General features: G+C 46.8%; 1 protein-coding gene across 2 annotated transcripts; it reads right to left on the reverse strand.

The window, feature by feature from the left end:
• Positions 1-2,164: 2,164 nt before the first annotated feature.
• LOC139561272 (RING finger protein 150-like) lies at positions 2,165-19,946 on the reverse strand. Of its 2 annotated transcripts, XR_011672097.1 has the most exons (7): positions 19,093-19,946; positions 11,766-12,016; positions 10,669-10,823; positions 8,615-8,711; positions 7,316-7,538; positions 3,423-6,363; positions 2,165-3,368 (listed from the first exon to the last, which is right to left on the reverse strand). XR_011672097.1 is itself a non-coding variant. In XM_071378256.1 (6 exons), exons 1-6 carry the CDS (start codon positions 19,544-19,546, stop codon positions 6,239-6,241), a joined length of 1,305 nt encoding a protein of 434 aa, XP_071234357.1. In that variant the 5' UTR covers positions 19,547-19,946; the 3' UTR covers positions 2,165-6,238. The 2 variants fall into 2 exon arrangements, 1 of the variants encoding a protein (XP_071234357.1); XM_071378256.1 differs by having other exon boundaries at positions 2,165-6,363.
• Positions 19,947-21,202: the final 1,256 nt, after the last annotated feature.

A 21,202-nucleotide genomic window follows, 5' to 3' on the forward strand; every position in this document is an offset into this window, starting at 1 on the left:
CTTAACCATTCAGAGTTAGTGCCTAACTTTAAACGTTTAGGCATTAACTCAATGTTTAAGGTTAGGATATTAACTCTGAATGGTTATCTTAAAAAGGGCCAAGGTTTGGGATAGACTTAAAACAAACAAAAAATATTTAAAAAAAACAAACATTATTGCTGGATTCGAACATGCAACCTTTGGAATCAGAGGCTGCCGTTACCTACCTGAAGGTAACAGCGCTCACTGTTACCCCCTAGTGGTCGGGTTCCAAACAGCGCTCACTGTTACCCCCTAGTGGTCGGGTTCCAAACAGCGCTCACTGTTACCCCCTAGTGGTCGGGTTCCAAACAGCGCTCACTGTTACCCCTAGTGGTCGGGTTCCAAACAGCGCTCACTGTTACCCCCTAGTGGTCGGGTTCCAAACAGCGCTCACTGTTACCCCCTAGTGGTCGGGTTCCAAACAGCGCTCACTGTTACCCCTAGTGGTCGGGTTCCAAACAGCGCTCACTGTTACCCCTAGTGGTCAGGTTCCAAACAGCGCTCACTGTTACCCCTAGTGGTCGGGTTCCAAACAGCGCTCACTGTTACCCCCTAGTGGTCGGGTTCCAAACAGCGCTCACTGTTACCCCCTAGTGGTCGGGTTCCAAACAGCGCTCACTGTTACCCCTAGTGGTCGGGTTCCAAACAGCGCTCACTGTTACCCCTAGTGGTCAGGTTCCAAACAGCGCTCACTGTTACCCCCTAGTGGTCGGGTTCCAAACAGCGCTCACTGTTACCCCCTAGTGGTCGGGTTCCAAACAGCGCTCACTGTTACCCCTAGTGGTCAGGTTCCAAACAGCGCTCACTGTTACCCCCTAGTGGTCGGGTTCCAAACAGCGCTCACTGTTACCCCCTAGTGGTCGGGTTCCAAACAGCGCTCACTGTTACCCCCTAGTGGTCGGGTTCCAAACAGCGCTCACTGTTACCCCCTAGTGGTCGGGTTCCAAACAGCGCTCACTGTTACCCCTAGTGGTCAGGTTCCAAACAGAGCTCACTGTTACCCCTAGTGGTCGGGTTCCAAACAGCGCTCACTGTTACCCCCTAGTGGTCGGGTTCCAAACAGCGCTCACTGTTACCCCTAGTGGTCGGGTTCCAAACAGAGCTCACTGTTACCCCTAGTGGTCGGTTCCAAACAGCGCTCACTGTTACCCCTAGTGGTCAGGTTCCAAACAGCGCTCACTGTTACCCCTAGTGGTCGGGTTCCAAACAGAGCTCACTGTTACCCCTAGTGGTCGGGTTCCAAACAGCGCTCACTGTTACCCCTAGTGGTCGGGTTCCAAACAGCGCTCACTGTTACCCCTAGTGGTCGGGTTCCAAACAGCGCTTACTGTTACCCCTAGTGGTTGGTTCCAAACAGCGCTCACTGTTACCCCTAGTGGTCGGGTTCCAAACAGCGCTCACTGTTACCCCTAGTGGTCGGGTTCCAAACAGCGCTCACTGTTACCCCTAGTGGTCGGTTCCAAACAGCGCTCACTGTTACCCCTAGTGGTCGGGTTCCAAACAGCGCTCACTGTTACCCCTAGTGGTCGGGTTCCAAACAGCGCTCACTGTTACCCCTAGTGGTTGGTTCCAAACAGCGCTCACTGTTACCCCTAGTGGTCGGGTTCCAAACAGCGCTCACTGTTACCCCTAGTGGTCAGGTTCCAAACAGCGCTCACTGTTACCCCTAGTGGTCGGGTTCCAAACAGCGCTCACTGTTACCCCTAGTGGTCGGGTTCCAAACAGCGCTCACTGTTACCCCTAGTGGTCGGGTTCCAAACAGCGCTCACTGTTACCCCTAGTGGTCGGGTTCCAAACAGCGCTCACTGTTACCCCTAGTGGTCGGTTCCCACATCATTTCCCCGACATCCTCAGACACATCGAATAATGACTTCTGTCACGGGTGACCTGGCTGCGGTAATACGGCCTAAAAATCATACCTAAACATTTTTTAAAAACGTTTTCTTTAAATACACTGTACAATTAAAAGGTCAAATACAAAACAGTCAGCAATAGTATAATAAGTTCTGGGCTTGTGAAATTATACCGAGGTTAAATATAAGCTTTCCACAACCATAAAACCCACTAATAACTGTATTATTTTATCAAAATAGTTTAAACCTGCTTTTTGTTTGTTTGTTGTTGCAATAATCAAGCTTGTAAGTCTATGAAAATTTCCTTTTTATTAGAAATGTAACCAGTACCATGGCATAAACGCACATTCACGAATAATGTCCCAACTTCTGGTAGCAGGCATTATAGAAAATTAAAACACACAGGTCTCGTAAACAAACCTCTCAAAACACAATCCTTTACGTGCCAGCTAATCTTTAAAAAAATGTCCAAGTTTATCCAACTTAAAAACAAGTTGCTAGGTAAAACTGAATTGTTCTGAAACACGCTGGACTGTTTGAAACAGCGCGGACACGTTGAAAATCAAAGTGGCTTATCTTATTTCTCAGAGTGAGAACGAGTTGCCAACTCCTTATAGAATACTGCTTTATGCTTATTGCACATTTTAAACATTAAAAATAAAGAAGACTAAAAAACAGCAAGTAGAACAGTACTTGGCTAAAATGAGCGAAGATGCACACAGCAGAAGGAGCGAAGAAGACGAGACTAAATAAGACAACTTGAGAAATAAGCTGACAAAACACTCAGGCAAAAAAAATAAAAAATAAAAATAAAAAGCAATATTTGATTCTGGCAATACAGGCATTTGGAATATATCACAAAAAAACATACAATTGAAATGATCTTGATATAAATCCCCCAGTACCTAGTGTGTGACGACACAGCCACCGCACGGGCCACTGCCGGAGCACAGAGAGGAGGTACAGGGTACAGCATCCCTCAGAGAGATGGGGGGGGGGGATCTCCATACTGAAACAGGCCATCTCTTTTTCTACGCATCTTTCTTCTAGTCTCTCTCCCTCTCTCTCTGTACATAACCTCAATATGGTTGTTCCTCAGGGGAGGTGGGGGATCTCTCTCTGTACATAACCTCAATATGGTTGTTCCTCAGGGGAGGTGGGGGATCTCTCTCTGTACATAACCTCAATATGGTTGTTCCTCAGGGGAGGTGGGGGATCTCTCTCTGTACATAACCTCAATATGGTTGTTCCTCAGGGGAGGTGGGGGATCTCTCTCTGTACATAACCTCAATATGGTTGTTCCTCAGGGGAGGTGGGGGATCTCTCTCTGTACATAACCTCAATATGGTTGTTCCTCAGGGGAGGTGGGGGATCTCTCTCTGTACATAACCTCAATATGGTTGTTCCTCAGGGGAGGTGGGGGATCTCTCTCTGTACATAACCTCAATATGGTTGTTCCTCAGAGGAGGTGGGGGATCTCTCTCTCTACATAACCTCAATATGGTTGTTCCTCAGGTGAGGTGGGGGATCTCTCTCTCTGTACATAACCTCAATATGGTTGTTCCTCAGGGGAGGTAGGGTGGTCTCTCTCTCATTTGTGTTTTCTCCCCCACACCCACCCTAAAGCTGTATGTGTGCTCTTAACAGAACCGGTTGTCATTATACACACAGCCCCTGTAGTGCAGCGGGAGGGTCCCGGCGACTCGGTTCACTCTAGGCATAATAAATATATATCTCATTCCTCAGATCCCCTCTCATTGGAAACTACTTCCAACCCATGTTCAGACCCTCCAATACTTTCAGAATCCTGAAGGGAGTTGAACAAGTGTCTAGTTCAACTCACGCGTGGCTATTTATCTACACACACAAATAGTTTTCGATCGTTTGTCACCTCGATATAGAATATATTTTATTGATTCATCCTCGAGCTGTTTGTTTCAGGTCAGTAATACTGTGGCTCTCTCTTTGTGTCGTTACAACAAAACAAAATAAATGTATGTTTTTAAATCAAAATAGTTGACTCCCTTTCTCTTTCCCATCATACACTCAGTCAGTCTGCATCCAGAAGGCACCATATTCACTATTCAGGGAGCATACGGCTCTGGTCAAAAGTAGTGCACTATATAGGGAATAGGGCTCTGGTCTAAAGTAGTGCACTATATAGGGAATAGGGCTCTGGTCTAAAGTAGTGCACTATATAGGGAATAGGGCTCTGGTCTAAAGTAGTGCACTATATAGGGAATACGGTGCCATTGAGATTACACAGACATGTTATTTGGCAGCCAGTCCCTCCCACCTAAAACACCCAACAAATAACGTTGAAGAAAGGTTCTGAGAAGGATTCTAGAACGTTCCAGAGGAGGTTCTGAGAAGGATTCTAGAACGTTCCAGAGGAGGTTCTGAGAAGGATTCTAGAACGTTCCAGAGGAGGTTCTGAGAAGGATTCTAGAACGTTCCAGAGGAGGTTCTGAGAAGGATTCTAGAATTTTCCAGAGGAGGTTCTGAGAAGGATTCTAGACCATTCCAGAGGAGGTTCTGAGAAGGATTCTAGAACGTTCCAGAGCATTGCTGTAACATCTGATTGTCAAAAAGGGGAGTTATTGGCAACACCATAAATAACACAACCAACTCTGATTGGCCAGTTAAGACAGAAAAAGGTAGTAAAAAAACAAACAGGAAATAAAACAACGCTTTACTGTGAGATCATCGTACAGATATAGACAGACAGACGGATGGATGGACGCTAAAAGAAGGTACTTCTTACAGATATGACCATAGAATATACACAGGTAGAAGGAGAATACTGAAGTTGTACTTTAAAAATAGCATTACTACAATAATACTGCACTATGTAGTGGTGTGACCTTATCCATGGTTACAGTAGTAGAGACCGTGTCATTCCAGACAGAACAACATGAGTAAAGGGAAGATGCTGCGCAGTTCACTGACTACATCTCCCAGAGTTCTTTGAGGCTTTTATGAAAATAAAATGTCCCTGTCATATATGCTCCAATTCTTGAAGTTCTGTTTCAAAATAGTAGTTTTATAAATCTGGTTTATAGATTCACAAAAGGTTCTGTTGATTCCATACTGCTCAGTGTGTGTGAGATCAGAACTCTTACTGTGAAACATCTCCTGGGCTCCAGGTGACAGGTACCTCCATTGACACACAGAATACCCCACCAGGTAACAGGAACTAAACAGTCAGATCGCTCCGTAACCAGGTGAGTCTATTCTCCACGTAGGCAAGGCCACAGAGTTAAATCTCTAGTGTACATTGTACATGGTGTCCCATCCCATATGGGGGTTATCCAACTCATGATACAAAACAGACCAATCGTTGCTTTGCAGCACCTACAGATGAACCACTCATCCAGGAGGACTGGCTAAGGTCAAAGGTCAAAATGTCACAAATATGACACATTTGATTAACACTTTATTTTTTTTTATTATGCTTTAAGATACAAAATGTAAAATATGACAATAATCCTTCCTCCAAAAGGACCATTCTATGGATACAATTTCCAGAAAATCCGACAAATTGTGGTTCTTTTTTGTCCTGGTTTAATCTGGAATCACTTACAGGCTGGTTTATCCATAGGCCCATTCCAGGCAGATTTATCCAGGTAGGCCCATTCCAGGCTGGTTTATCCAGGTAGGCCCATTCCAGGCAGATTTATCCAGGTATATCCATTCCAGGCTGGTTTATCCAGGTAGACTCATTCCAGGCTGGTTTATCCAGGTATATCCATTCCAGGCTGGTTTATCCAGGTAGACCCATTCCAGGCTGGTTTATCCAGGTAGACCCATTCCAGGCTGGTTTATCCAGGTATATCCATTCCAGGCTGGTTTATCCAGGTAGACTCATTCCAGGCTGGTTTATCCAGGTATATCCATTCCAGGCTGGTTTATCCAGGTAGACCCATTCCAGGCTGGTTTATCCAGGTAGACCCATTCCAGGCTGGTTTATCCAGGTATATCCATTCCAGGCTGGTTTATCCAGGTATATCCATTCCAGGCTGGTTTATCCAGGTAGACTCATTCCAGGCTGGTTTATCCAGGTATATCCATTCCAGGCTGGTTTATCCAGGTAAACCCATTCCAGGCTGGTTTATCCAGGTAGGCCCATTCCAGGCTGGTTTATCCAGGTAGACTCATTCCAGGCTGGTTTATCCAGCTATATCCATCCCAGGCTGGTTTATCCAGGTAGACCCATTCCAGGCAGGTTTATCCAGCCTACAGGTATGTCTCTGTCCTCTCTCCCAAGTTAGATTTGTCCCAGGTATAGTCAAGACAATACAGAACCAAGGTAACCCAGATTTACCCCGGTTAGACCTTGTTCTGGTCCCGGTGTGGCCCGGGTCTCAGGACTTGTTGTCCCCAGTAAGGGCTGGTTGTTCCAGTGAAAGGTCTTCGTCTGACAGCCCGGTTTCTACAGCGATCACCAGGGACGCCACGGACGCACTGCTCGTCACGGGCAGGAGTTCACCTAGAGAGACGGATGAGAGAGGAGGGAGATGAGAGAGATGGAGATGAGAGAGAGAGAGGGGGGAGATGCGAGAGATGAGAGGGGAGATGAGAGAGAGGGATGAGAGAGGAGAGGGGGGAGATGAGGGAGGGTGCAATTCATAAAGTTGCCACCAGGTGGCACTATGAGTGCTGCACCCCCACCCTTTCTCTCTCACCGATGTGTGTGTCAGCAGTAACACCTGTGTGTGTGTCAGCAGTCTCGCCTGTGTGGGTGTCAGTAGTCTCACCCGTGTCAGTAGTCTCACCCGTGTCAGTAGTCTCACCCGTGTCAGTAGTCTCACCCGTGTGGGTGTCAGTAGTCTCACCCGTGTGTGTATCAGTAGTCTCACCCGTGTGGGTATCAGCAGTAACACCTGTGTGGCTGTCAGTAGTCTCACCCTTGTCAGTAGTCTCACCCGTGTCGGTAGTCTCACCCGTGTCGGTAGTCTCACCTGTGTGGGTGTCGGTAGTAACACCTGTGTGGGTGTCGGTAGTAACACCTGTGTGGGTGTCGGTAGTAACACCTGTGTGGGTGTCGGTAGTAACACCTGTGTGGGTGTCGGTAGTAACACCTGTGTGGGTGTCGGTAGTAACACCTGTGTGGGTGTCGGTAGTAACACCTGTGTGGGTGTCGGTAGTAACACCTGTGTGGGTGTCAGTAGTAACACCTGTGTGGGTGTCGGTAGTAACACCTGTGTGGGTGTCGGTAGTAACACCTGTGTGGGTGTCGGTAGTAACACCTGTGTGGGTGTCAGTAGTAACACCTGTGTGGGTGTCAGTAGTAACACCTGTGTGGGTGTCAGTAGTAACACCTGTGTGGGTGTCAGTAGTAACACCTGTGTGGGTGTCAGTAGTAACACCTGTGTGGGTGTCAGTAGTAACACCTGTGTGTGTATCGGTAGTCTCACCTGTGTGTGTATCAGTAGTCTCACCTGTGTGGGTGTCAGTAGTAACAGTAATGGGACTATCCCTCAGAGGGTCTGGGTCGTGGTAGTCTTGTGGGAGCCCCACCCTCCGCACCCCCGGGTCTAGAACCACCGACCCCCCCTCACTGAGGGTCCCCTCACTGGACCCCGCCGATACCACAGCCTCCAGGACCACACCCCCCACCATCTCATAGTCCAAGGGCAGGTCATCCAGACAGTCTGCATTTAACTGGAGAGAGCGACAGAGAGAGAGAGACAGAGATAGTGAGGAGAGGAAGAGAGATAGTGAGGAGAGGAAGAGAGATAGTGAGGAGAGGAAGAGAGATAGTGAGGAGAGGAAGAGAGATAGTGAGGAGAGGAGAGAGATAGTGAGGAGAGGAGAGATATAGTGAGGAGAGGAGAGAGATAGTGAGGAGAGGAGAGAGATAGTGAGGAGAGGAGAGAGATAGTGAGGAGAGGAGAGAGATAGTGAGGAGAGGAGAGAGATAGTGAGGAGAGGAGAGAGATAGTGAGGAGAGGAAGAGAGATAGTGGAGAGGAAGAGAGATAGTGAGGAGGGGAGAGAGATAGTGAGGAGAGGAGAGGAGAGGAGAGAGATAGTGAGGAGAGGAGAGAGATAGTGAGGAGAGGAGAGAGATAGTGAGGAGAGGAGAGAGATAGTGAGGAGAGGAGAGAGATAGTGAGGAGAGGAAGAGAGATAGTGAGGAGAGGAAGAGAGATAGTGAGGAGAGGAAGAGAGATAGTGAGGAGAGGAGAGAGATAGTGAGGAGAGGAGAGAGATAGTGAGGAGAGGAGGAGAGATAGTGAGGAGAGGAAGAGAGATAGTGAGGAGAGGAAGAGAGATAGTGAGGAGAGGAGAGAGATAGTGAGGAGAGGAGAGAGATAGTGAGGAGAGGAGAGAGATAGTGAGGAGAGGAGAGAGATAGTGAGGAGAGGAGAGAGATAGTGAGGAGAGGAGAGAGATAGTGAGGAGAGGAGAGAGATAGTGAGGAGAGGAAGAGAGATAGTGAGGAGAGGAAGAGAGATAGTGAGGAGAGGAAGAGAGATAGTGAGGAGAGGAGAGAGATAGTGAGGAGAGGAGAGAGATAGTGAGGAGAGGAAGAGAGATAGTGAGGAGAGGAAGAGAGATAGTGAGGAGAGGAAGAGCAGAGAGAGAAACAGTTATGTGCGTTCAGTTCAAACATATTCAATGGTGTTGGTGCGAAGGAGTCAACTTTAGATTCATTTGAGTCATTTCAATTCAACAGAAATAAAAAGCAGCATTTGATTCGTTTGAATGAGTGACTTTGATTCTGAAATGACTCACAGCGATGCCCAGGGCTTTGAGGATGTCTATCTTACACATGGGACAGGTCCTGTGATCCAGCAGCCAGGGGTCCACACAGTTCTTATGGAACAGATGTCTGAGAGGAGATAGAGGTTATAACATGTTTATAAAAAGGTCTATGACAGGTTATAACAGGTCTATAACATGGGACAGGTCCTGTGATCCAGCAGCCAGGGGTCCACACAGTTCTTATGGAACAGATGTCTGAGAGGAGATAGAGGTTATAACATGTTTATAAAAAGGTATATGACAGGTTATATCAGGTCTATAACATGGGACAGGTCCTGTGATCCAGCAGCCAGGGGTCCACACAGTTCTTATGGAACAGATGTCTGAGAGGAGATAGAGGTTATAACATGTTTATAAAAAGGTATATGACAGGTTATAACAGGTCTATAACATGGGACAGGTCCTGTGATCCAGCAGCCAGGGGTCCACACAGTTCTTATGGAACAGGTGTCTGAGAGGAGATAGAGGTTATAACATGTTTATAAAAAGGTATATGACAGGTTATAACAGGTCTATAACATGGGACAGGTCCTGTGATCCAGCAGCCAGGGGTCCACACAGTTCTTATGGAACAGATGTCTGAGAGGAGATAGAGGTTATAACATGTTTATAAAAAGGTATATGACAGGTTATAACAGGTCTATAACATGGGACAGGTCCTGTGATCCAGCAGCCAGGGGTCCACACAGTTCTTATGGAACAGGTGTCTGAGAGGAGATAGAGGTTATAACATGTTTATAAAAAGGTATATGACAGGTTATAACAGGTCTATAACATGGGACAGGTCCTGTGATCCAGCAGCCAGGGGTCCACACAGTTCTTATGGAACAGGTGTCTGAGAGGAGATAGAGGTTATAACATGTTTATAAAAAGGTATATGACAGGTTATAACAGGTCTATAACATGGGACAGGTCCTGTGATCCAGCAGCCAGGGGTCCACACAGTTCTTATGGAACAGGTGTCTGAGAGGAGAAACACAACCATGGCTTTATGATTCTTGCGGTCAATTTGCAGTCTACAAATTATGTTCTGGACCCCAACCATCCGCTTATGAAGAAAAAATTTGAATCCCCCAAAACAGATATGTTTTACTAAAACATAATTATTTCAAACCTTGCTTACTTTTGTATAAGATCATGCCTTTCGTTTGTGCGTGGGAACACATTTCTTCAATCAAAAATCACTTGGAGCTGATTTCCTGGTGTTTTTACAGTCTTATGTCTCTGAATGCAGTTTGGAGGAAGTCCCTAACTAGCGTTGTGCAGTTTGGAGGAAGTCCCTAACTAGCGTTGTGCAGTTTGGAGGAAGTCCCTAACTAGCGTTGTGCAGTTTGGAGGAAGTCCCTAACTAGCGTTGTGCAGTTTGGAGGAAGTCGCTAACTAGCGTTGTGCAGTTTGGAGGAAGTCGCTAACTAGCGTTGTGCAGTTTGGAGGAAGTCGCTAACTAGCGTTGTGCAGTTTGGAGGAAGTCCCTAACTAGCGTTGTGCAGTTTGGAGGAAGTCGCTAACTAGCGTTGTGCAGTTTGGAGGAAGTCGCTAACTAGCGTTGTGCAGTTTGGAGGAAGTCCCTAACTAGCGTTGTGCAGTTTGGAGGAAGTCCCTAACTAGCGTTGTGCAGTTTGGAGGAAGTCGCTAACTAGCGTTGTGCAGTTTGGAGGAAGTCCCTAACTAGCGTTGTGCAGTTTGGAGGAAGTCGCTAACTAACTAGGTTCGATTCCAGGCTGTATCACAACCGGCCGTGATTAGGAGTCCCATAGGGCGGTGTACAATTGGCCCAGCGTCGTCCGGGTTTGGCCGGGGCACGCCGTCATCGTAAATAAGAATTTGTTCTTAACTGACTTGCCTAGTTACATAAAGGTTCAATAAATAACAATAAGAAATAAAAATCTTGGATCTCAAAACTACCTCAACTTCCTTCATACTGGACACAGACCTAGAAGTGTTATTCAACAGTTCATCTGACTCCGGTGAAGTAGAATAAAAGGCCTCATTACCCTTTACGTGTTTCTAACGGTCTCACTTACCTGCAGGGTAGTATCCTGACCACATCGTTGGGCTTGTAGCCCTCGATACACACGGCACAGTTATCAAAGTCTGACTCCGTTTCCTCGTCTCCTTTCCTGATGGTCCTGACCTGCAGTTTACTGATGGCCTTCTTAGCTGCATCTCCCAGGCGCCTCTGGAGAGAGAGGGGAAACGAGAGAGAGGGGAGGGGAAACGAGAGAGAGAGAGGGGAGGGGAAACGAGAGAGAGGGGAGGGGAAACGAGAGAGAGAGAGAGGGGAGGGGAAACGAGAGAGAGAGAGGGGAGGGGAAACGAGAGAGAGAGGGGAGGGGAAACGAGAGAGAGAGAAGGGAGGGGAAACGAGAGAGAGAGAGGGGAGGGGAAACGAGAGAGAGGGGAGGGGAAACGAGAGAGAGGGGAGGGGAAACGAGAGAGAGGGGTGGGGGGGAGAGAGGGGAAACGAGAGAGAGGGGAGGGGAAACGAGAGAGAGGGGTGGAGAGAGAGAGGGGAGGGGAAACGAGAGAGAGGGGTGGAGAGAGAGAGGGGAGGGGAAACGAGAGAGAGGGGTGGAGAGAGAGAGGGGAGGGGAAACGAGAGAGAGGGGTGGGGGGGAGAGAGAGAGGGGAGGGGAAACGAGAGAGGGGAGGGGAAACGAGAGAGAGGGGTGGGGGGGGAGAGAGAGAAGTCTTACTACATTTGCACACACTGTATATAGACGTTTTCTATTGTATTATTGACTGTATGTTTGTTTATTCCATGTGTAACTCTGTTGTTGTTGTTTGTGTCGCACTGCTTTGCTTTATCTTGGCCAGGTCACAATTGTAAATGAGAACTTGCTGGTCGGTTCTAGGCTCATTGTGCCGGCCCTGTGTGTACCTGGTCGGTTCTAGGCTCATTGTGCCGGCCCTGTGTGTACCTGGTCGGTTCTAGGCTCATTGTGCCGGCCCTGTGTGTACCTGATCGGTTCTAGGCTCATTGTGCCGGCCCTGTGTGTACCTGATCGGTTCTAGGGTCATTGTGCCGGCCCTGTGTGTACCTGGTCGGTTCTAGGCTCATTGTGCTGGCCCTGTGTGTACCTGGTCGGTTCTAGGGTCATTGTGCTGGCCCTGTGCGTACCTGGTAGCGGTCTCGTGCGTTGACGTATCTGAACCTTTGTATGTAGTAGAAGACGAGCCAGGCCAGAGAGATAATCATCAGGATGATGAAGGAGATGGAGACGAACACCACCGACGTCCTGCTCACATACTTCTGGAGGTTACGCGTTCCTATGGTGATGTGCATGGTTACCGTGACGTTCCGCTCTAGCAGAGCAGCGACCTCCCGACCTTTAGGCTCGGGGATCATGATGGCGACCACATCACCCATACCTGAGAAGGAGGGAGGGGAGATTTTAGGACAGGAATACAAATAAAACAGACTGTGTGTGTGTGTCTTCACTGCTCAGCAGAAGAAGCCTTGTGACTGTCTGGGACCGGACTCGTCCCCTGTGGCAGAATTTAGAACCTCCACATAGACTCTAAGAACACTGCGACTGTAAACAGAACTCCTGAGTGTTCCATCCTAACGTAAACCTCATTAGTCTCTCTAGTGGCATGAATAAGGAGTGCGACAGGGCCATTTGTGAAATTCCTGATTCCACCACGGAACGTCAAGAATGCAGAGGAATGTTCCAGTTGTATTCATGGGGCCTGGACTACCCAACACTTATCATCACTGAACACACACTTATTGATCCCCAGACCAGATAGAGCACACAGTCTGATAATAGACGCAAACAGCAAGGCCTACACACACACACACACACACACACACCGTTGCCAGTTTATTAGGTACACCACCCCGTTTCACAAAAATGGTTCGCTCCTACAGACAGTGAGACACGTGTCCGTGGCTTGCCATATAAAGCAGGCAGACAGGCATCGAGGCATTCAGTTACTGTTCAGTTGAACATTAGAAAACTAGTGACCTAAGAGACTCTGAGCGTGGTATGATCGTCGGTGTCATGCACGCCGAATCCAGTATCTCAAAAAACATCCCGGCCACTTGGGGTTTTCACACACGACATTGTCTAGGGTTTACCGAGACAAACAAAACATACAGTCAGCGGCAGCCCTGTGGGCGAAAACATCTGGTTGATGAACGAGGTCGAAGGAGAACGGTGCAACAGGCGGGCCACAAACAGACAACGGCGCCCTACAACAGCGGTGTGCAGAACGGCATCTCGGAACGCACATCTCATCGATCCTTGTCACGGATTGGCTATTGCAGCAGACGACCAAACCGGGTTCCAATCAGTTTAAAACAAGAAGAAGCTGCTCCAGTGGGCACGCGATCACCAACACTGGACATTTGAGGAGTGGAAAAACATTGCCTGGTCCGACGAATCCTGGTTCATGTTGCATCATGCTGATGGCAGAGTCAGGATTTGGCGTAAGCAGCATCAGTCCATGGCCACATCCTGCCTGGTGTCAACGGTACAGGCTGGTGGCGGAGGTGTGATGATGTGGGGAATGTTTTCCTGGCACACGTTAGGTCCCTGTGTGTGTGTGTGTGTGTGTGTGTGTGTGTGTGTGTGTGTGTGTGTGTGTGTGTGTGTGTGTGTGTGTGTGTGTGTGTGTGTGTGTGTGTGTGTGTGTGTGTGGACATGCAATACACAGTGCATTCTGAAAGTATTCAGAACCCTTCACTTTTTCCACATTTTGTTACTTTACAGACTTATTCTAAAATGGATTAAAAAATTTTCCCTCATCAATCTACACACAATACGTCATAATAAGGACAAAGCAAAATTATTTAAAAAATAAACGGAAATATCACATTTACATAAGTATTCAGACCCTTTACTCAGTACTTTGTTGAAGCACCTTTGGCAGCGATTACAGCCTCAAGTCTTCTTGGGTATGACGCTACAAACTTGGCACACCTGTATTTTGGGAGTTTCTCCCATTATTCTCTGCAGATCCTCTCAAGCTCGGTCAGGTTGGATGGGGACGTGTCGCTGCACAGCTATTCTCAGGTCTCTCCAGAAATGTTAGATCAGGGTTCAAGTCCGGGCTCTGGCCGGGCCACTCAATATTAGGAAGGTGTTCTTAATGTGTTTTGATGTTTTGTCTGTAACCTCCATCTACCAAGAGTTCACTCAACTGTAGTATTGCATTTCAGTTCTCCTGACTCATTTCATTCATCGTCTCCTCACAGAAGAATAGTGTAGTTTCCACAGCTCTCTCTCTCCCATCAGTTCCTCTTTATTTACGTTAACAAAGATTCTGCAGTCTGATCAACTGATAGTGGCCTGATCAAACTGAACAACATTTAAAAAAACACAAAATGCAACAATTTCAAAGATTTTACTGAGTTACAGTTCATTTAAGGAAAATCAGTCAATTTAAATAAATTCATTAGGTCCTAATCTATGGATTTCACATGACTGGGAATACAGATATGCATCCGTTGCTCACAGATAACCTTTAAAAAATATATATATAAAAAATAAATTTGGCCTCACAATGGGCCTCAGGATCTCGTCACTGTATTTTTGTGCATTCAAATTGCCATCGATAAAATGCTTTTGGGTTTGTTGTCTGTAGTTTATGCCTGCCCATAACATAACCCCACGTTGACGTCAGCAAACCGCTCACCCACACGACGCCGTACACGCTGTCGGCCCAGTACAGTTGAAACCGGGGTTCATCCGTGAAGAGCACACTTCTCCAGTGTGCCAGTGGCCATCGAAGGTGAACATTTGTCCACTGATGTTGGTTATGATGCCGAACTGCAGTCAGGTCATGACCCTGGTGAGGACGATGAGCAAACCCACAGTTTCATCAGCTGTCCGGGTGGCTGGTCTCAGAAGATACCGCAGTTGAAGAAGCCGGACGTGGAGGTCCTGGGTTGTCATGGTTACACGTGGTCCACGGTTGTGAGGCCGTTTGGACCTACTGCCAAATTCTCTAAAAACGACTTATGGTAGAGGAATTAACATTAAATTCTCTGGCAACAGCTCTGGTGGACATTCCTGCAGTCAGCATGCCAATTACATGCTCCCTCAAAACTTGAGAAATCTGTGGCATTGTGTTGTGTGACAAAACTTCACATTTCAGTGGCCATTTATCGTCTCCAGCACAAGGTGCACCTGTGTAATGATCATGCTGTTTAATCAGCTTCTTGATATGACACACCTGTCAGGTGGATGGATTATCTTGACAAAGGAGAAATGCTCACTAACAGGGACATGTTGTGTGCTGCCTCATCAGCATAGCTGGTATTTATAAGGTAGAATGTTACCTCATCAACATAGCTGGTATTTATAGGGTAGAATGTTACCTCATCAGCATAGCTGGTATTTATAGGGTAGAATGTCACCTCATCAGCATAGCTGGTATTTATAGGGTAGAATGTTACCTCAGCATAGTTGGTATTTATAGGGTAGAGGTTAGAATGTTACCTCATCAGCATAGCTGGTATTTATAGGGTAGAGGTTAGAATGTCACCTCATCAGCATAGTTGGTATTTATAGGGTAGAGGTTAGAATGTCACCTCATCAGCATAGTTGGTATTTATAGGGTAGAGGTTAGAATGTTACCTCATCAGCATAGCTGGTATTTATAGGGTAGAGGTTAGAATGTCACCTCATCAGCATAGTTGGTATTTATAGGGTAGAATGTTACCTCATCAACATAGCTGGTATTTATAGGGTAAAATGTTACCTCATCAACATAGCTGGTATTTATAGGGTAGAATGTTACCTCATCAACATAGCTGGTATTTATAGGGTAGAATGTTACCTCATCAACATAGCTGGTATTTATAGGGTAGAATGTTAGAATGTTACCTCAGCATAGCTGGTATTTATAGGGTAGAATGTTACCTCATCAACATAGCTGGTATTTATAGGGTAGAATGTTAGAATGTTACCTCATCAGCATAGCTGGTATTTATAGGTTAGAATGTTACCTCATCAGCATAGCTGGTATTTATAGGTTAGAATGTTACCTCATCAACATAGCTGGTATTTATAGGGTAGAATGTTACCTCATCAGCATAGCTGGTATTTATAGGTTAGAATGTTACCTCATCAACATAGCTGGTATTTATAGGGTAGAATGTTACCTCATCAGCATAGCTGGTATTTATAGGTTAGAATGTTACCTCATCAACATAGCTGGTATTTATAGGTTAGAATGTTACCTCATCAGCATAGCTGGTATTTATAGGGTAGAATGTTACCTCATCAGCATAGCTGGTATTTATAGGTTAGAATGTTACCTCATCAACATAGCTGGTATTTATAGGTTAGAATGTTACCTCATCAACATAGCTGGTATTTATAGGGTAGAATGTTACCTCATCAGCATAACTGGTATTTATAGGGTAGAGGTTAGAATGTTACCTCATCAACATAGCTGGTATTTATAGGGTAGAATGTTACCTCATCAGCATAACTGGTATTTATAGGGTAGAGGTTAGAATGTTACCTCATCAACATAGTGTCAAGTCTCTTCTCCTCGTTACCAGTAGCAAGCATGCAGAATGCCATTCACCAGTTAAGTTCAGCCTATGAGCATGGCACACGGAGGACATTCCAGAACGCTCGCTGATTAACCTATGGGCTCACTTATGCAATAATCACTCCCCTTTCTGTCAACCAATGGGCATAAGTCTAGGGGAGTATTTATGTCAACTCATCCCTTGTCTGTCACTTTATGTTTGGCTGCAACAGTCTTCTTCCAATGACCTTTCACCTTCCCACCACCGGCATCTTGGCCATGTTCTGTTATAATCTCCACCCGGCACAGCCAGAAGAGGACTGACCACCCCTCATAGCCTGGTTCCTCTCTAGGTTTCTTCACTAGGTTTTGGCCTTTCTAGGGAGTTTTTCCTAGCCAACGTGCTTCTACACCTGCATTGCTTGCTGTTTGGGGTTTTTAGGCTGGGTTTCTGTACAGCACTTTGAAATATCAGCTGATGTACGAAGGGCTTTATAAATACATTTGATTTGATTTGATAATAACCTGAAAGCCCGTCATCGGAACCCCGTTCCCAGGGTAACCTGTCATCAACATCTGGCTCTGAGGAGCTTTCCTCGGAGACGAGACCTACCCCCCAAAACTATTCAACAAACATCCATATTTGATTCAGTCTGTCATTCAGTAAAGCCTGTACTCCATTGAACTGCATGGTAGGGTCTCTCTACCCCCCGAAAGACACCCACACGGCATTCTATAGTCCCTGCAGTGACACAGGGCACTCTATAGTCCCTGCAGTGACACAGGGCACTCTATAGTCCCTGCAGTGACACAGGGCACTCTATAGTCCCTGCAGTGACACAGGGCACTCTATAGTCCCTGCAGTGACACAGGGCACTCTATAGTCCCTGCAGTGACACAGGGCACTCTATAGTCCCTGCAGTGACACAGGGCACTCTATAGTCCCTGCAGTGACACAGGGCACTCTATAGTCCCTGCAGTGACACAGGGCACTCTATAGTCCCTGCAGTGACACAGGGCACTCTATAGTCCCTGCAGTGACACAGGGCACTCTATAGTCCCTGCAGTGACACAGGGCACTCTATAGTCCCTGCAGTGACACAGGGCACTCTATAGTCCCTGCAGTGACACAGGGCACTCTATAGTCCCTGCAGTGACACAGGGCACTCTATAGTCCCTGCAGTGACACAGGGCACTCTATAGTCCCTGCAGTGACACAGGGCACTCTATAGTCCCTGCAGTGACACAGGGCACTCTATAGTCCCTGCAGTGACACAGGGCACTCTATAGTCCCTGCAGTGACACAGGGCATTCTATAGTCCCTGCAGTGACACACAAAATATGAAACTGTGTCTGTCTGTAGAGAGGAGAGGATGCTGCGTGTCTGTCTGTAGAGAGGAGAGGATGCTGCGTGTCTGTCTGTAGAGAGGAGAGGATGCTGTGTGTCTGTCTGTAGAGAGGAGAGGATGCTGCGTGTCTGTCTCTAGAGAGGAGAGGATGCTGTGTGTCTGTCTCTAGAGAGGAGAGGATGCTGTGTGTCTGTCTGTAGAGAGGATGCTGTGTGTCTGTCTGTAGAGAGGATGCTGTGTGTCTGTCTGTAGAGAGGATGCTGTGTGTCTGTCTGTAGAGAGGATGCTGTGTGTCTGTCTGTAGAGAGGATGCTGTGTGTCTGTCTGTAGAGAGGATGCTGTGTGTCTGTCTGTAGAGAGGAGAGGATGCTGTGTGTCTGTCTGTAGAGAGGAGAGGATGCTGTGTGTCTGTCTCTAGAGAGGAGAGGATGCTGTGTGTCTGTCTGTAGAGAGGAGAGGATGCTGTGTGTCTGTCTGTAGAGAGGAGAGGATGCTGTGTGTCTGTCTGTAGAGAGGAGAGGATGCTGTGTGTCTGTCTGTAGAGAGGAGAGGATGCTGTGTGTCTGTCTGTAGAGAGGAGAGGATGCTGTGTGTCTGTCTGTAGAGAGGATGCTGTGTGTCTGTCTGTAGAGAGGATGCTGTGTGTCTGTCTGTAGAGAGGAGAGGATGCTGTGTGTCTGTAGAGAGGAGAGGATGCTGTGTGTCTGTATAGAGGAGAGGGTGCTGTGTGTCTGTAGAGAGGAGAGGATGCTGTGTGTCTGTAGAGAGGAGAGGATGCTGTGTGTCTGTAGAGAGGAGAGGATGCTGTGTGTCTGTAGAGAGGAGAGGATGCTGTGTGTCTGTAGAGAGGAGAGGATGCTGTGTGTCTGTAGAGAGGAGAGGATGCTGTGTGTCTGTAGAGAGGAGAGGATGCTGTGTGTCTGTAGAGAGGAGAGGGTGCTGTGTGTCTGTAGAGAGGAGAGGGTGCTGTGTGTCTGTAGAGAGGAGAGGATGCTGTGTGTCTGTATAGAGGAGAGGATGCTGTGTGTCTGTATAGAGGAGAGGATGCTGTGTGTCTGTATAGAGGAGAGGATGCTGTGTGTCTGTATAGAGGAGAGGGTGCTGTGTGTCTGTTTAGAGGAGAGGGTGCTGTGTGTCTGTATAGAGGAGAGGGTGCTGTGTGTCTGTATAGAGGAGAGGGTGCTGTGTGTCTGTATAGAGGAGAGGGTGCTGTGTGTGTGTGTGTGTGTGTGTGTGTGTGTGTGTGTGTGTGTGTGTGTGTGTGTGTGTGTGTGTGTGTGTGTGTGTGTCCGTGTTTTTTTTTTGTGCAACTCAATACAATTGAAAGCAACTCTAGTGTATGTAAATACACCCACGTTTCTAAGAGCAGACTGACCCAACACCTGAATCAAGGATCTGTTAGTATTATCTCTGGAAATCAGAACCATTAAGGTCGGGATCAGTCTGGTTCGACATAATTATACATAGCTAGCAGCTACATTACTTACAAGACAGACATAACAGCTACACCCTGGATGATCGCAGTAAACAAGTCATTCATCTATGCATAACAACTCCACCCTGTGTGACCCGATAAATCATATGACGGTCTGACTAGCTAGCCAATACCTGCATGTGGCATTGTGATTGTATCATTGGAGTTGCTGGATCCAACGTTGAATATAACGATGGCCGTGGCGTTTTGGCTCGCTGCGTGTCGTATCTTGTCTTTAAATGTGCAGTTTCCCCTGGCAATCAGGGCTATCCACGCATTGTCCTGGACCGGAACAGTGAACCGGGTACCGGGATCACAGGCTTGTCTATCCTGGGAGAGAGAAGGAAGTACCACGACTCCTTTTGCGTCGCGTTTAAGCGAGTGTTCCCCGTATCGGCCGTATTCTGCTTTCTCCGTCCGGACTTCAGAGGTGACCGGGTCTATGTAGGTGATATTAACGAAGGCGGTGTACCATTCCTCTCTCTCGGCGACGGTAACGTCCAAACAGAGGAGGTGAACGAAACAAAACGACAGGAGCCATGTAGATTGAGCTAAACTGCGGCAGGCCTGCATCAACGACATGGCCATAACTAGCTGGGTTTAATATGATCTCTGTCTGTAGTACCGTCCACACCTAAAACTAGATACTGCTAGCTAGTTACTCCATAACGAACGGGTTGTTTTTCATCCACCCCCCCGGTCTCTCTCTCTTTGTAAACACAAACCCGGGGACCAACACCTCCTCTACTAGCTAGTTAATGTAGGGTTGCAGATAGCCGAGAAAAAAAACACATTTCCATTTTCAAAACCTCAAATCAACAAAACAAAAGAAAAATAGGTTGTTCCCAGCAACCGCGACGAAACGGTAACTTGCGACCGTGATGACACTCTGCAAAGACATTATAAAGTTTGTTTGGTTTTATAAACGTTAATGGGTCCAGGAAGTGTTTCTCTGTCCATTTTGTCAACTTTCAGAATAAAAGTCCCTTCCTGTATACTTCGTAAATTAATAATTAGGGCGAAAATTATGGAAAATGTGCACAATTATCGATATATTTTTACTAGTTATCACACAATGAATAATTTAAAGTATTTCTAAGATGTCATTTGTAAAAAGAAAAAAAATGTAAGCCTAAATGGTCAACGTACATTTTTTTTGGTATGTATACTCCTATAATATAATATAATACAACATTATCTGTACATTGTGTAAAAACAGGCCCATCCTCAAGAACAAATAATGGCATTTATAGTACCATTGACAACACTAGACCCGGGCTTTCGGGTTTTTACAGGCATGCTGGGAATGATTTTGTCTCAGCCCTGAGTCTTTTGCCCTACTGTGACAAACTAGGCTACACTGCATTACACACCGTGATGAATACTCCAATCATGAGCCCTGCCCTGCCTTTTTAGTGCTGCCTAAAACCTGTCTGTGGACTCAGAATATGTAATGGGATGTTTCGGGACGTCCCCAGTGGCTCCACTGCAGGTGGAGATGGGGGAAATGCCATTGCAGATTAGGAGAAAGCAGCTGGCAATTAATTATTGGGTCAACCTACAGGGACATGGAGTTATCTCATCCTTGCGAAAGGGATTTTACAGGCGTGCTGGGAAAATGAGCGAATACAGAACATGAGCTTTGGGTGGGTGGGGTAATACCCAGACGAAGGAGATCCATCTGATTGGAGAGACTACAGAAAGATAGGGAGGGTGATGATCCATCTGATTGGTTTAAGAGACGTCTGGATACTGGATGTTGTGGGCCATTTACACATATGGTTCAAAAGATCCAAGGACAGGAAGTACTGGGTCAGTATTTGTAGTGCAGGAATGTGGGGTGGAAGTCAGGAAACGTATTACAGATCGCCTGGCTGTATATACGGTGGAGATGATGGACATACTGTTGGCCTTGCAGTGGGTGGAGGAAGTCAAGCCAGAAACAGTAGTTATTTGCTCTGATTCATGTGCAGTGTTAAGTAGTCTCCAGTCCTTTATATCACGTAGCAGACAAGACCTGATTTATGAGGTGCTACAAACCCATGGCAGGAGTAAACAAGGGGGTATACAGATAATATTTACATGGGTCCCAGCTCATGTGGGAGTGGAGGGGAACAATGGAGTTGATGTACTGGGTAAACAACCACTAAGTAGTGGGGATGTTGATGTACTGACTAAACAAGCACTTAGTAGTGGGGATGTTGATGTACTGACTAAACAAGCACTTAGTAGTGGGGATGTTGA

Source organism: Salvelinus alpinus, chromosome 31 (assembly GCF_045679555.1).
Source record: "Salvelinus alpinus chromosome 31, SLU_Salpinus.1, whole genome shotgun sequence".
NCBI lineage: Eukaryota > Metazoa > Chordata > Actinopteri > Salmoniformes > Salmonidae > Salvelinus > Salvelinus alpinus.